Source organism: Staurois parvus, unplaced genomic scaffold (assembly GCF_062004578.1).
Source record: "Staurois parvus isolate SC_StPar_1 unplaced genomic scaffold, SC_StPar_1.0 ptg000151l, whole genome shotgun sequence".
Taxonomy (NCBI): Eukaryota; Metazoa; Chordata; class Amphibia; order Anura; family Ranidae; genus Staurois; species Staurois parvus.
The window spans coordinates 16,719,578-16,732,507 of NW_028317947.1; the positions used below are offsets into that span (position 1 = coordinate 16,719,578).

At 45.1% G+C, this 12,930-nt stretch overlaps 1 protein-coding gene across 6 annotated transcripts in view; it reads left to right on the forward strand.

Annotated features, from left to right (window-relative positions):
• Positions 1-12,930, forward strand: part of HDAC5 (histone deacetylase 5) — a 136,027-nt gene that overhangs the window by 84,029 nt on the left and 39,068 nt on the right. For all 6 annotated transcript variants that reach the window (XR_016312360.1, XM_089674529.1, XM_089674526.1 and 3 more), the window contains 4 exons: positions 1,010-1,123; positions 3,096-3,273; positions 4,355-4,545; positions 6,407-6,619. Coding sequence is in view for 5 of the 6 variants with exons in the window: in XM_089674529.1 (XP_089530655.1) it covers positions 1,010-1,123; positions 3,096-3,273; positions 4,355-4,545; positions 6,407-6,619 (696 nt within the window). In the remaining variant the exon portion in view is untranslated. The remainder of the gene's footprint in view (positions 1-1,009; positions 1,124-3,095; positions 3,274-4,354; positions 4,546-6,406; positions 6,620-12,930) is intronic.

Genomic DNA, 12,930 nt, shown 5'->3' on the forward strand with positions numbered 1-12,930 from the left:
GAGGTCATGGCTGTAGCAAGTTTGGACAATGGTAAATTAACAGGGAAAATTGTCATTCTCGATTGACCCTATTTTGGTAGGAAGGATATAAGATTAGCAATGTGTGCCCATCGTTGGGGCTTGTTTGGACAGGGGATGGGGAAAACATATATATACTTTTAAGGGAGATGTCCAGGCCAATAAAAAAAAACATAATGCATATCTGAAGGCTGAATTCCAGGCAGACAGCTTACTTCTTCATTAAAAAATATATGGGAGATTTTACACAGCTCTGCCACACAGCACAGCCAGGTAGTAACATCACTTTTCTATACTGCAGTTAAGCAACACAGATTGGTCACCTCCCCACCCCCAGTCTATGATTGGATAGTGAAGGAGCAGCAGCAGACTGAGAAGCTCATCACTCTTCCCTTTCCTCCTGTCAATATGTTTTCGGCACACCTTTTTGATTCCTACTCCTGCCCCTACTTCTTCAAGTCCACAGGGTATTGCACAAGGCTGATACTAAGTCAAGTTCTGGTACTTAGGCTAGTTGCATTTCAAAACAAATGCAAAAAATTTTAATTAATTCAAAACTTTTTTTTTAATACCAGCCTGGAGTTTGGCTTTGAATATAAGCCGGTTCACTTGTGTCTACTTTTGACATTTAGATGCCTCATGTGGTAGAATCAAATTATTCAATAACGTTTGGAGACAAAAGCAGGAAATAAAGCCTCTGACACTTTCCTGTTTCTATGTGCATCACACACAAACTAGACATTGCAAACAATGCAGTTCTATGCAGAGCTAACCTCTTCCCATCATCAAAACACCTTGATAAGAGGGATGCCCTCAGCTTCAAGGTGACTGTTTTTTAAACATCAGGGCAGGTCCTGTACAGTCACTAAAAAGGAACACAGCCCTGACATTGTATGCTTTTATTTTGTGAGTTAAAAAAAAATCTTTAAAATGTTTGTGTTGAGCTATGTTCTTGGTGTTCAGTAATTAATAATGGTGTCCACACTCACAGATTTTGCCTCAGCAAAGAGTCCTTACGTTAGAAGGGACAGGAGGGCCTTTGGGCCTATACACATCTCCGTCTCTACCCAACATCTGCCTACAGGGAAGCTCCAGCAGCCTCAGTGTGAGTACCTGTATCACCATTCCAAACAAACTGACTGTAGCGTGACCGTCAGCAGCTTTTAAATGGAAACCTTTACCTTTTCTATAGTTTGTGGTCGAATATTGCATATATGTACAGGTAAACAGGTTACAGTCAACATGGTTGGGAGTTTAGAATGTTGGTTGAACATCAGCTGAACTAAAGGCCTTGGTGGGCTTTCCATGGCCTTGGAGGTGGAGAGGTCACTTGGTGGGCATGCGGGGCAGATAACTTGTGAGATGGACCTTGGTGGGCTTTCCATGGCCTTGGAGGTGTAGAGGTCACTGGGAGGGAATGCAGAGGACAGAAAACTTGGGAGAGAGACTTTGGTGGGCTTTCCATGGCCTTGGAGATGTAAAGGTCAATGAGCGGGAATATGGAGCAGAAAATACATGGAAGAGAGACCTTGGTGGACTTTCCATGGCCTTGGAGGTGTAGAGGTACTAGGAGAGAATGCAGGGGAGAGAGAACGTGGGAGAGAGACCTTGGTGGGCTTTCCATGTCCTTGGAGATGTAAAAGTGAATTGGTGGGAATATGGGGCAGAGAGAACTTGGAAGAAAGACCTTGGTGGGCTTTCCATCACCTAGGAGATGTAGAGGTCACTGGGTGGAAATGAGGAGCAGAGAGAACTTGAGGTAGAGACCTTGGTGGGCTTTCCATGGCCTTGGAGGTGTAGAGGTCACTGCGTGGGAATGCAGGGGAGAGGAAACTTGGGTAAGTTGAAGGAATAGGGAAAAGTAGAAGGGGTGGGAAAAGAAGATTTTAAAAAGGAGTGGGAGGAGAGAAAAAGGTCAGGGGAGAGGGGAGTGTTGCGTTAAAGCCAAACAGTCAGCAAGGTGGAGTCAAAAATTGAGGGCAGACAGTGCATAATCCAGGGTGCCTAAATATTTTGGGAAACTTGTGATGCTGTATTGTGGTTAGGCTGACCATACACTGATAATTTTTAATTTTGCTCAGCCTGCAGGCTTCCTGTATGAGAGAATCTACAGTGCCGGCTATTGTTTTTTGACAGCCGTGCTAGTGTCAGAATACCAGAATACGGACTGCATCTGGATGGATGCAGGTGCTGGTCGCCCCCAAAAATTTTCCTTTTGGCTCCTTCAATTTTCCTTTGAAGGATACAGGGTGGGAATGTGCCAACAGGGCCACTCACAGAGCAAATTTTGTTCAGTGTATGGCTTTATCGTATTCCATGCATTGGATCTTGCACAATTTCAACACATCCATAGAGATACGAGGTGGTTTCTAGGCAATGGCAATGGGCTGGTGAATGGGTTGTTATTTTTTGTGCAGGAGGGTGGCTAGTCCTTTAAAGTGCTTCCTAGGGGTACATTTCAAGAGATCCACCCAGTAAACTGGAAAAATGTGGTGTGTAAAGTGATAGAATAATGTGTTTACCAAACCGCTCCACCAAATTTGGAAGTAGGTATCATTTTCATGGCAGCTCCTGAAACAGTAGGGAGAATATCCCAGCACTGCCCAGGAACATTAGTCAACATTTTTAAGATGCACATGTTAAAGAGATGCGCTTTATGTAATCTTCAGTATCAATGTGTGCATTCATATTTTTAAAATCCTTGTTTTTTTTTTTTGCATCGTTTGTGTCTATACAAAGGATACCCATGTTGCCTTAGTAGTGCTGCAGAAAATGTGTGCTCTGCTACCTGTTATCTCTCATCTGATTAAAAACAACAGTTTTTAATAAGGTGAAATACCCTCAGTGCTCCTAGTAGCCAGAGATCATGTGACCTAAGCTGCCTGGAGAAGTTTGGAAGCAGAGGTTTTTCTTATACATGATAAGCAGGAGTCAGTTTTTCAAAAATTATGTGATATTTAATAATGCTGGTGTGTGCCCCAGTGTCATGAGAAGTGAGAGCCATAAGGAGAGGATTACTGCAAAATACCTCCTATTGTTGTAAACATTGCATTGATTTCGCTAATTATTTTTAATAGGGTCAGTTTACCCCCCAGGAGGGGGCTGAACGCCAAAGCTTGAGGCCGGGTGGTCCTTTCCTCAGCACCACGACCCTTCCTGCCCTGGATGGAGGGGAGCTCAGTTTAGGCGCACCATCCCTCCTGCAGCATGTCCTCCTATTGGAACAAGCCAGGCAGCAGAGTGCCCTTATAACAGGTATATGTCTCTCGCTTATGTACCTTTCTCTGTCTTCACTGTCCATAATCTATGCTTCTTTCTTGTACTATGTGTCCCTGTTAGGTTATGGTCCTTTTTATAAGGTTGGTCCACCTAAAACTGATAAACCTTTCTTGTCAGTTTTACTGTTGGTTCCTGGTGTGCTGTGGGCATTATAAGGGGTTCCCACTATCCCAAATTGATCATCTTAATTGGTTTTGTGTTATGGAGAATGTAACAGGAGGATCTGAGACACACAAAGGTGGGCAAGGACACCCAAACCACCCAAGTGGACAGGAACAGAGTCAGGATTTATGACATTGAGATCTTGTTGTTGGAGTATCCAAGGCCTATGAGATGCCACCTGGCTTAGTCATTAAAAAAAAAAAAATAAAACAGTGTCCCTTCCCTTTTTAGGTTAACTAAATATAATTCAAGGAGTTTTAGCAAGGTTAGCAATCATATTCCAGATACTTAGCTGATTCTGACCTGCTTAGAGTTTGCAGAATGGAAGTTTGTATGGTGGTGTGCAGTCAGCGCAGAGCTTGCCCACCAAGTAGAGGCAAGGATCTTTCTACTGAGTTTCCGCTAATAAACTTAAACCTATTCCAATTTATGTAGAGAATGTTATTTTAATAAAGGCCTTTGTCAATGCACTTTTATTTGCATCAAATGGGTTTTGCATTTCCATACGGATTTACGGTAATGCAAACTCCACTTGAGACAGGTCAGCTGCAGGTCAATTGTACCTGTCAGTTGGTTCTGAATGATCTCAGATGTGTCTTAAACTGAGGTCAGACTGATGCCATCCAACATAAGCCCAAAGCCTATCAACCCTGGCTTCCAAAGACCCTGCATACAGTATGTTCTTTGACATTCCCATAGTTTTCTATGAGCCCTTTCCTTTACACATGTCCACTTGAGATATGAGCCACATAATAAAATATAAAAAATGTTTTCCTTTATTACTATGGTTTAAAGGGCAGCATGTATATATCCTTGATTATCCAATCTAATCTCAGTTTTTATTCTGTTTCCTGCTTTAGTTAGACTTACAAATGTTCTACTTTCTCTGTTTCAGTCCCATTGCATGGTCAGTCTCCCCTGGTGGGGGGAGAACGTGTGTCCAGTTCTTTACGGTCAGTCACAAAAGGCCCACGACATCGTCCGTTGAGCCGCACACAGTCCTCTCCGCTCCCACAAAGCCCTCAGGCCCTTCAGCAACTAGTACTACAACACCAGCACTACCTAGACCAACAGCAGCTCAGCAAGGTAGGTATTAGTGTTTAAGAGCCCACCCTTTGAAGAGACATTGTTTCTAGATTTAGGGAAGTAATGCAAGGCAATGAAATAATCAACTTTGTTAACAGTATTTATAATGCACCTCATTCCCTTATACCTGGACAGGCTTTTATAGTTTCCATTTTATCAGGTAACAAATGTTTATTGTACTGTCTACATCAGTGGTCCTCAAATATCAGGCCCTTGGGGCACTTTTCCTTCCACTAATGAAAGACACCATTCTTCTCACTGACACGAACGATGGGGCATAATTCCTGTTACTGACATCAACAACGGGGCGCTATTTATCCCATTGAAGCCAATGATGGGGCACTATTACTCACGCTAACACCAACAATGGGGCACTATTCCTTCCTCTAATGCCAAATATGTACTGTTTATTCCCAATGGTGCCAGGACAATTGCCACAGTCCGGCTCCCCCTCCCATGTTTGCCTGAAGTTCAGCTTTAGCAACTTGCACACCCATTACAACAACCTAGATAGGTAATAAATAATACTTACTATGTTGAATAACTTGCTGAGTTTTCTTATCATATCCAACATGTTAACAAGATAGAGTTGAGCTTAAAAAATAATTCTACTCAAGCCCTCTATGTTGGTAATTGGTAGACAGTTGTGAGTTTAATAATCCAAAGGTTTCTTATATTTCTTAGGGATTGTAGTGGTAAGAGCCTATATCACCCACTACTGTGTGGCAGTCCTACCTTCCTTATTATACAGGATTATTATTATACAGGATTTATATGGCGCCAACGGTTTGCTCAGCGTTTTACATTATAGTGAGAGAAAATACAGCAACAATACAGTTCAATACAAGAGGGAATTGAGGGCCCTGCTCCTTGGAGCTTACAATCTAGGAGGGAGGGGTGAGTGGTACAATAGGTAAAACTGTGGGGGTTGGAGTGGCTGGAAGCGTAGAGGATTCCAGTATTAGCAGAGGGCGGGATAGGCTTCCCTGAAGAGATAGGTTTTTATTGATCGCTTAAAGGTAAGTAGAGTAGGTGATAGTCTGATAGATTGGGGTAGGGAGTTCCAGAGGATGGGTGACGCCCTGGAGAAGTCTTGGAGACGAGCATGGGAGGAGGAGATAAGGGAGGTAGAGAGTAGGAGGTCTTGCGAGGAGCGGAGTGTACCGTTTGGGTGATATTTAGAGATGACATTGGATATGTAAATTGGGGCAGAGTTGTGGATGGCTTTATATGTCATTGTTAGAGTTTTTAATTTTATCCGTTGGGCAACTGGGAGCCAGTGGAGGGATTGGCAGAGAGGGGTGGCAGATACAGAGCGGTTAGTGAGGTGGATGAGTCTGGCAGCAGCGTTCATGATAGACTGAAGGGGGATAGCCTGCGATGAGGTCAGTCAATGAGGAGGGAGTTACAATAGTCGAGGTGTGATATGACAAGGGAGTGAATAAGTTGCTTAGTGGTTTCCGGGGTTAGGAATGGTCGTATCTTGGAGATGTTGCTTCCTGGTTGGATTTGTCTTCAGTTGGTTGTCAAAAGTGTAGAATCGAGCATTGATACACCTTCCGAGAACTCCCCATGTCAACTAAGTGTCATAAGGGACTTTCCCACCTCATTGTTGGGTTCTATTACAAATATATTATGGAGACTATGAAGAAGATAGTCATTCTCTTCCTGTTGCAGTAAGAGGTGGGCGACTCCATGGCATAGCGTGCAGTCTTAATGCTGGAGCTATTAAAGAGGTATAAGCCGTTAGGGGGTTCTTTAGCCCACCAGTACTCAACCATAGTGGAAGTATTAGTTTCAGGTAGGTTGAGTAACACCATAGGAGTACCCTCAGTGACACATGCAAGTTGTTTCCTATCAGACTGTGGAGGGATTACGCCAGCCTCCCACCCACCCCGAGGAAACAGAGGAGGAACTGACTGAGCAAGATAGTGGAGAACGGTGTCGTGCTGTGTTCACCTTGGATGGAGGCACAGAGAGCGAGGAAACACAAGAAGAGGAAGAAGGAGGGGATGACGATGATGAAGACAGTGAAGAGGGACGGACCAACGGGTCAGAGAGCACGTTCAAAAAGGTATCAATAGCTTCCTTTCAGTATTGAAAGTGACGAAATTAAACAAGTCTGTTATTAGAAGTAGAAGAAGATATGTTTCCTTCTCTGTGAAAAACATTCCCTTTAGGATGATTAACCACACTGCTATGATGTTTGCCAAAATTCCCAGATTCCAGAAGATAGATGGGTGGAACCTGAGCACAAAAAGTGGGCTAGGTTGGAGTAGGGGAATTTTAGGTTAGTGGAGTGTGTCAGATTGTGGCTGATTATGCATAAAGTGGAATGGACTGGAGTTAGACTTGTCCTAAGACTTCACCTGAAAAAGTTAGCAATTACACTATATGACCAAATGTTTGCGGACAATGGCCCATCACACTTATAGGAGCTTGTTGGACATCTAATTCCAAAACCATGTGCATTATCATGGACCTCTATCCCATTTTATGGCCTTTCCACAAGATGGTGAAGTGTGTCTGTGGCAATTTGTGTCCATTTGAGAGGTCAGGAACTGATCCTCAATGCTAAAACCTGCCTCACAATCTACGTTCCAATTTCTCCCAAAGGTGTTGAGGTCAGGGCTCCATGCAGGAGACTCAAGTTACTCCACAACAAACTCAGACCATTTCATTATGGAGCTGGCTGTGTGTACAGGGCCAAGCCATTCTGAAACAAAAAAAGGTCTTCTCCAAACAGTTCCCAAGTATGGAAGACCACAATTGTCTAAAATGTTGTTGTGCTGTAGCATTAACAGTACATTTCACTGGAAACACCTGAGCCCAGAATTTTAGAAGGGAGTCCTCATACTTTTGGTCATATAGAGTATGTTCTTACAGGCCCTGTAATGAATCAGAGGCAATCAATGCTATAATGTCTATAGACCCCACGGAACCTTACATTGGCACAGTCCTAGCCTGGCTGGATAACACAGTAGACAAAAAACCATATTCTGTGCTAACTCGGATTCCGTGCCACTTGACCCCATAGCAAATTGCCTGTGCCTGGGATATAGAGCTGGCATGTCTAGATTCTTTGTTTCAGAGGCTCATTGAGTGTGCAATGCTGAAATAAAACGTTGCTCATCATAGTGGAATATAAACAGGCACTGTTCTATTATATCTGGTCATTATTGTATATTTGTATATAAATGTGATGTATTTGTCATTTGAAACATTTTGATTGCTATGTATCATCTACATTACTGTCCCTTGTTTGTATCACTTGAAAAACTCAAAGGAAGACAATGGCTTAATATAAACCATTATTAATAAGCTACACTTAAAAAACAAGAAAACCCTATATGAATGGCATTTAGTTTGCTAAAGCACTGTGTATCATAAATGACTTACATTTTTTTTATAATAAATAAATACGGTTTTCACCATTATTTCATGCATTTTGCATCTCTGTGCTGCTGATCTCCTGCAGCGATTCCCTGTGCACATGCACTCCAGCAATGACTGCATGGCATTTCTCTGGATTGGTTTCCTGATGGTGACAACAGTGTATCATACCGGTGCAATGTGAGTTGTTGCCCTCACAGGGTGACAACTTTGGAGCACAACTGGACTTCCAAATGTTCTACTTTCTCTGTTTCAGTCCTACTGCATGGTCAGTCTCCCCTGGTGGGGGGAGAACGTGTGTCCAGTTCTTTACGGTCAGTCGCAAAAGGCCCACAACATCATCTGTTGAACCGCACACAGTCCTCGATTCCCTGTGCACATGCACTCCAGCAATGACTGCATGGCATTTCTCTGGATTGGTTTCCTGATGGTGACAACAGTGTATCATACCGGTGCAATGTGAGTTGTTGCCCTCACAGGGTGACAACTTTGGAGCACAACTTAGACTTCCAAATGTTCTACTTTCTCTGTTTCAGTCGCATTCAGGGGCGGACTGACCATTTGGAAACTCGGGCACTGCCCGAGGGCCTGGGGTCAGTAGGGGGCACCATGAGATGCCCCTGGTACCTTTTTCCATAGGCTTTGTTGAGTTTTAGCAAGGATACAGGGGCCCAATGATCCCATATTGCCCGGGGGCCCCATGAGTTGTCAGTCCGCCCCTGGTCCCATTGCATAGTCAGTCTCCCCTGGTGGGGAGAGAACGTGTGTCCAGTTCCTTATGGTCAGTCACAAAAGGCCCACGACACAGGGAAACAGGGACAGAGAGTTCTCATCCTAGAACAGGAAGTCCCTGAACAAGGACCTTCATGACACAATCACCAGGTATTATTTAATGAACTCTGCGGAGATTTACACATATTGATGACTTTTGGAATTACACAAGGTGTTAACTCGCACATCAGAATTTTGTGATGCAAGTTACATCTACTTTTTAATGCAGGGAAGTCATATTTTTAAGAAATATATCAAATATATGTATAGCCCAAACTTTTTTGTTTAGTTTTGGATAGAGTGGGGAAGGGTTAGAACCTCTGTCCATTTTTTTGTTTGTTTTGTTTTGTTTTTAAATTATGGCTTGTGTCTCAGCTGGGGACAGCTGGTTAACATCTCTATTTGTCCTGGTGACCACTGTCTCAGGGACTGAGCGAAAATCCAAAATTCCCTTTAGGCTACATTCACACTGAGTTGAGCATTTTTCAGGCACTTTTTTCAAGCATCTTTTCTGGCATTTTCAAGCATTTTATTTTACCAGATTTGCAAGTATTATAGGCATTTTTTTCAGCCGATTTTCATTTAGGCATTTTTGCTGTGGCCAATAGAAATAGATGCTGTTAGATGGGAGTTGCAGTAGTCGAGGCGTGAGATAATCAGGGAGTGTACGAGTAGTCTAGTGGTGTCTGGTGTAAGGTAGGTGCGTATCTTGGCAATGTTGCGAAGGTGGAGCCTGCATGTGTTTGTAAGTGATTTGACATGAGGTTGGAAGGAAAGGTTTGAGTTCAGAATGACGCCAAGGACTTTTGCTTGCGGGGCGGGATTGATGGTGGTGGTGTTGGTAGTGATGGATATGATGGGAGGGGGCAGGGGGGAAGACGAGAAGCTCGGTTTTGGAGAGGTTAAGCTTGAGGAAATGAAGCGACATCCACTCAGAGATGTCGTTTAGGAGGTAAGTGATGCGGGCGGAGAATGTGGGGGTGAGGAGAGGGGTGGAGAGGTAGACTTGGGTGTCGTCAGCGTAGAGGTGGCAGTTGAAGCCGTGGGAGTGTATGAGTTTGCCAAGGGAGGAGGTGTAGATGGAGAAGAGAAGGGGTCCAAGGACAGAGCTCTGGGGGACCCCAACAGAGAGGGGGAGGGAAGGGGAGGTGGCACCGTTGTAGGAAACGCTGAAGGAGCATCGGGATAGGTAAGAGGAGAACCAGGAGAGAGCGGTGTCTCTGATGCCAAGGGAGAGTAGTTTATTAAGGAGGAGGGGGTGGTCAACTGTGTCGAAGGCCGCGGAGAGGTCCAGGAGGAGGAGGACAGAGTAGTCGCCTTTGGCGGTTAGTAGGTCATTGGTGATTTTGAGGAGGGCGGTTTCGGTGGAGTGTAGGGGACGGAAGCCGGACTGTAGTGGATCAAGAAGGTTGTTGTCAGTTAGGTGGGCGCTTAGGCGGTCGTAGACTACGCGCTCAAGGAGCTTGGAAGTGAGTGGCAGCAGGGAGATGGGTCTGAGGTTGTTTGGGTCAGTGGGGTCCAGGGAGGGCTTTTTGAGTATGGGGGTGATGTGCACATGCTTTAGGGGGGAGGGGAATACGCCGGTAGAGAGGGAGAGATTGAAGATGTGGGTGAGGGAGCGGATGAGGGAAGAGGGTGGTGACCGGAGGAGTTGAGAGGGGATAGGGTCCAGGGGGCAGGTAGTGAGGCGGGTTTCTGAGAAGACCCTGGTGACTTCCTCAGTGGTAGCAGTGGTGAAGTGGTAGGAAGAGTGGAGGAGTTCAGTAATTAGCTGAGGGCGGGGTAGGCTTCCCTGAAGAGATAGGTTTTCAGAGTGCGCCTAAAGGTGAGGAGAGTAGGTGCTAGTCTGATGGATTGGGGTAGGGAGTTCCAGAGGATGGGGGAAGCCCTGGAGAAGTCCTGGAGATGGGCATGGGAGGAGGAGACCAGGGAACTAGAGAGTAGGAGGTCTTGTGAGGAGTGGTGGTATTTGGAGACAAGATCGGTGATGTAGTTTGGGGCAGTGTTATGAACAGCTTTGTACATCAATGTTAGCATTTTGAATTTTATCCGTTGGGCAATCGGAAGCCAGTGGAGGGATTGGCAGAGAGGGGAGTAGCGGATACGGAGAGGTTAGTAAGGTGGATGAGTCTGGCCGCAGCATTCAAGATAGACTGAAGCGGAGATAGCCTGTGGTGAGGTAAGCCGGTGAGGAGGGAGTTACAATAGACAAGGCGTGATATATTAAGGGAGTGAATGAGTTGCTTAGTGGTTTCCGAGGTTAGGAACGGTCGTATTTTGGAGATGTTGCGGAGGTGAAGTCTACATGAGTTTGTCAGTGACTGGACCTGGGGCTAGAAGGACAGATTGGAGTCTAGAATGATGCCTAGTACTCTGGCTTGAGGGGATGGACTGTTGGTGGCGTTGTTGGTCTTGATGGAGAAGTCGGGGGGGGGGGGGGCGCGGGCTGGGGGGAAAACTAGGAGCTCAGTTTTGGAGTTACTGACATAATCAGACTACTAGGGAGGCTACATTCAGCTTTACTTATAAGCTATACATAATCTTTAAATACAGCCTTTACATCAATCACCCATTCAACATGTTTACATTACATGTCCTTCCATACAGCCAATGCAATTGAATGGGAATAATGTCTGGAATGCTGTGGTGTTGCAGAGCAGAATATTCTGCAGAGACTAGGAGGGGGCTAGGATTCATAGAACGCTTCCACTATGTTCGCTGTTGATGTAAGAACACAGTTCATTGATGAGAAGATCGGGGTATGAGTCATTTTCTGATGATTCATATGTCGCCCCCCCTTCCTCTGTCTATGACTCACACTGTACTAACATCCCCCCCCCCCCCCCATCTACATTGGTGGTATCAGGTACGTGGAAGGGTAATCTGGCTTGGGGATAGTTTTGCGAAGGATAAAGCGTAGACGTCATTTATCAATGAAGATTAGAGTGAAAATGCGGTATGTATGCAAATTAGACATTTCTGTAAAGAACAAATCCAAACAACCGTCGCTGATGTTTACTGCCTACAGACACGATTCTGTCTTTCACCATTCTTAGGGCTCATGTACACTGGGCGTTTGGAAAACTCTTCTGACTGCTGGAAAACGTAGGGTTAAAAATCATCAGTTTAGCCGCGTTTGCATACCACGTTTATGTGCGTTTGCGTTTAGAAGCGTTTTTAACCGCTTGCCTACAGGGCACTTATACCCCCTTCCTGCCCAGGCCAATTTCCAGCTTTCAGCGCTGTCACACTTTGAATGAAAATTGCGCGGTCATGCAACACTGTACCCATATGACATTCTTATCATTTTTTTGTGACAGAGAGCTTTCTTTTGGTGGTATTTAATCACCTCTGGGGTTTTCATTTTTTCTTAAACCAAAAACCGCAGAAAATTTTGAAAAAAAAAAAGTTTTTTCTTAGTTTTTGTTGTGAAATTTTGTAAATAAGTGATTTTTCTCCTTCACTGATGTACGCTAATGAGGCTGCAGTGATGGTCACTGATAGGTGGCACTGATGAGGAGGCACTGGTATGTGGCACTGAGGGGCATTGACAGGCATCACTGATGGGCACTGAAAAGCAGCACTGATATATGGCACTGATAGGCGGCACTGATAGGCGGCACTGACTGGCACTGATAGGCGGCACTGATGCACACTGATAGGCGGCACTGACTGGCACTGATAGGTGGCACTGATAGGTGGCACTGATGGGTGACACTGAAAGGCAGCTCAGATGGGCACTGATATGTGGCATTGATGTGCACTGGTAGGCACTGATACGTGGCATTGATGGGCACTGGCACGTAGCACTGGTCAGCACTGACAGCTGGCACTGATGGACACTGACAGGTGGCACTTCCGGGGCCACACTGATCATCAGTGCTCTGATGATCAGTGTACATGTCCCCTCCGCGGAATGCCGATTACCGGCTCTCCTCTGTCAGCGTGACAGCTCGTGAGGAGAGAAATGCCGATAAACGATTGGACACAGCTGATCACATGACTGAGCCGACATCTTCGGCTCTATCCGTAGATCAGTGATCCGCTGTGTCCGAGGGACACGCCGATCGCCGTGCTGCATGCTCCCTGAGCCACGGATGCATCCCTGAACGCAAGTTTGGTGCGTTAAAAAAAACAACTGTAAATTCAACTGCCTGTAAACGACGATGTGTACATGGACACATAGGAAAACATTAGGGAGAGTTCAGGGGCTGCTGAAAA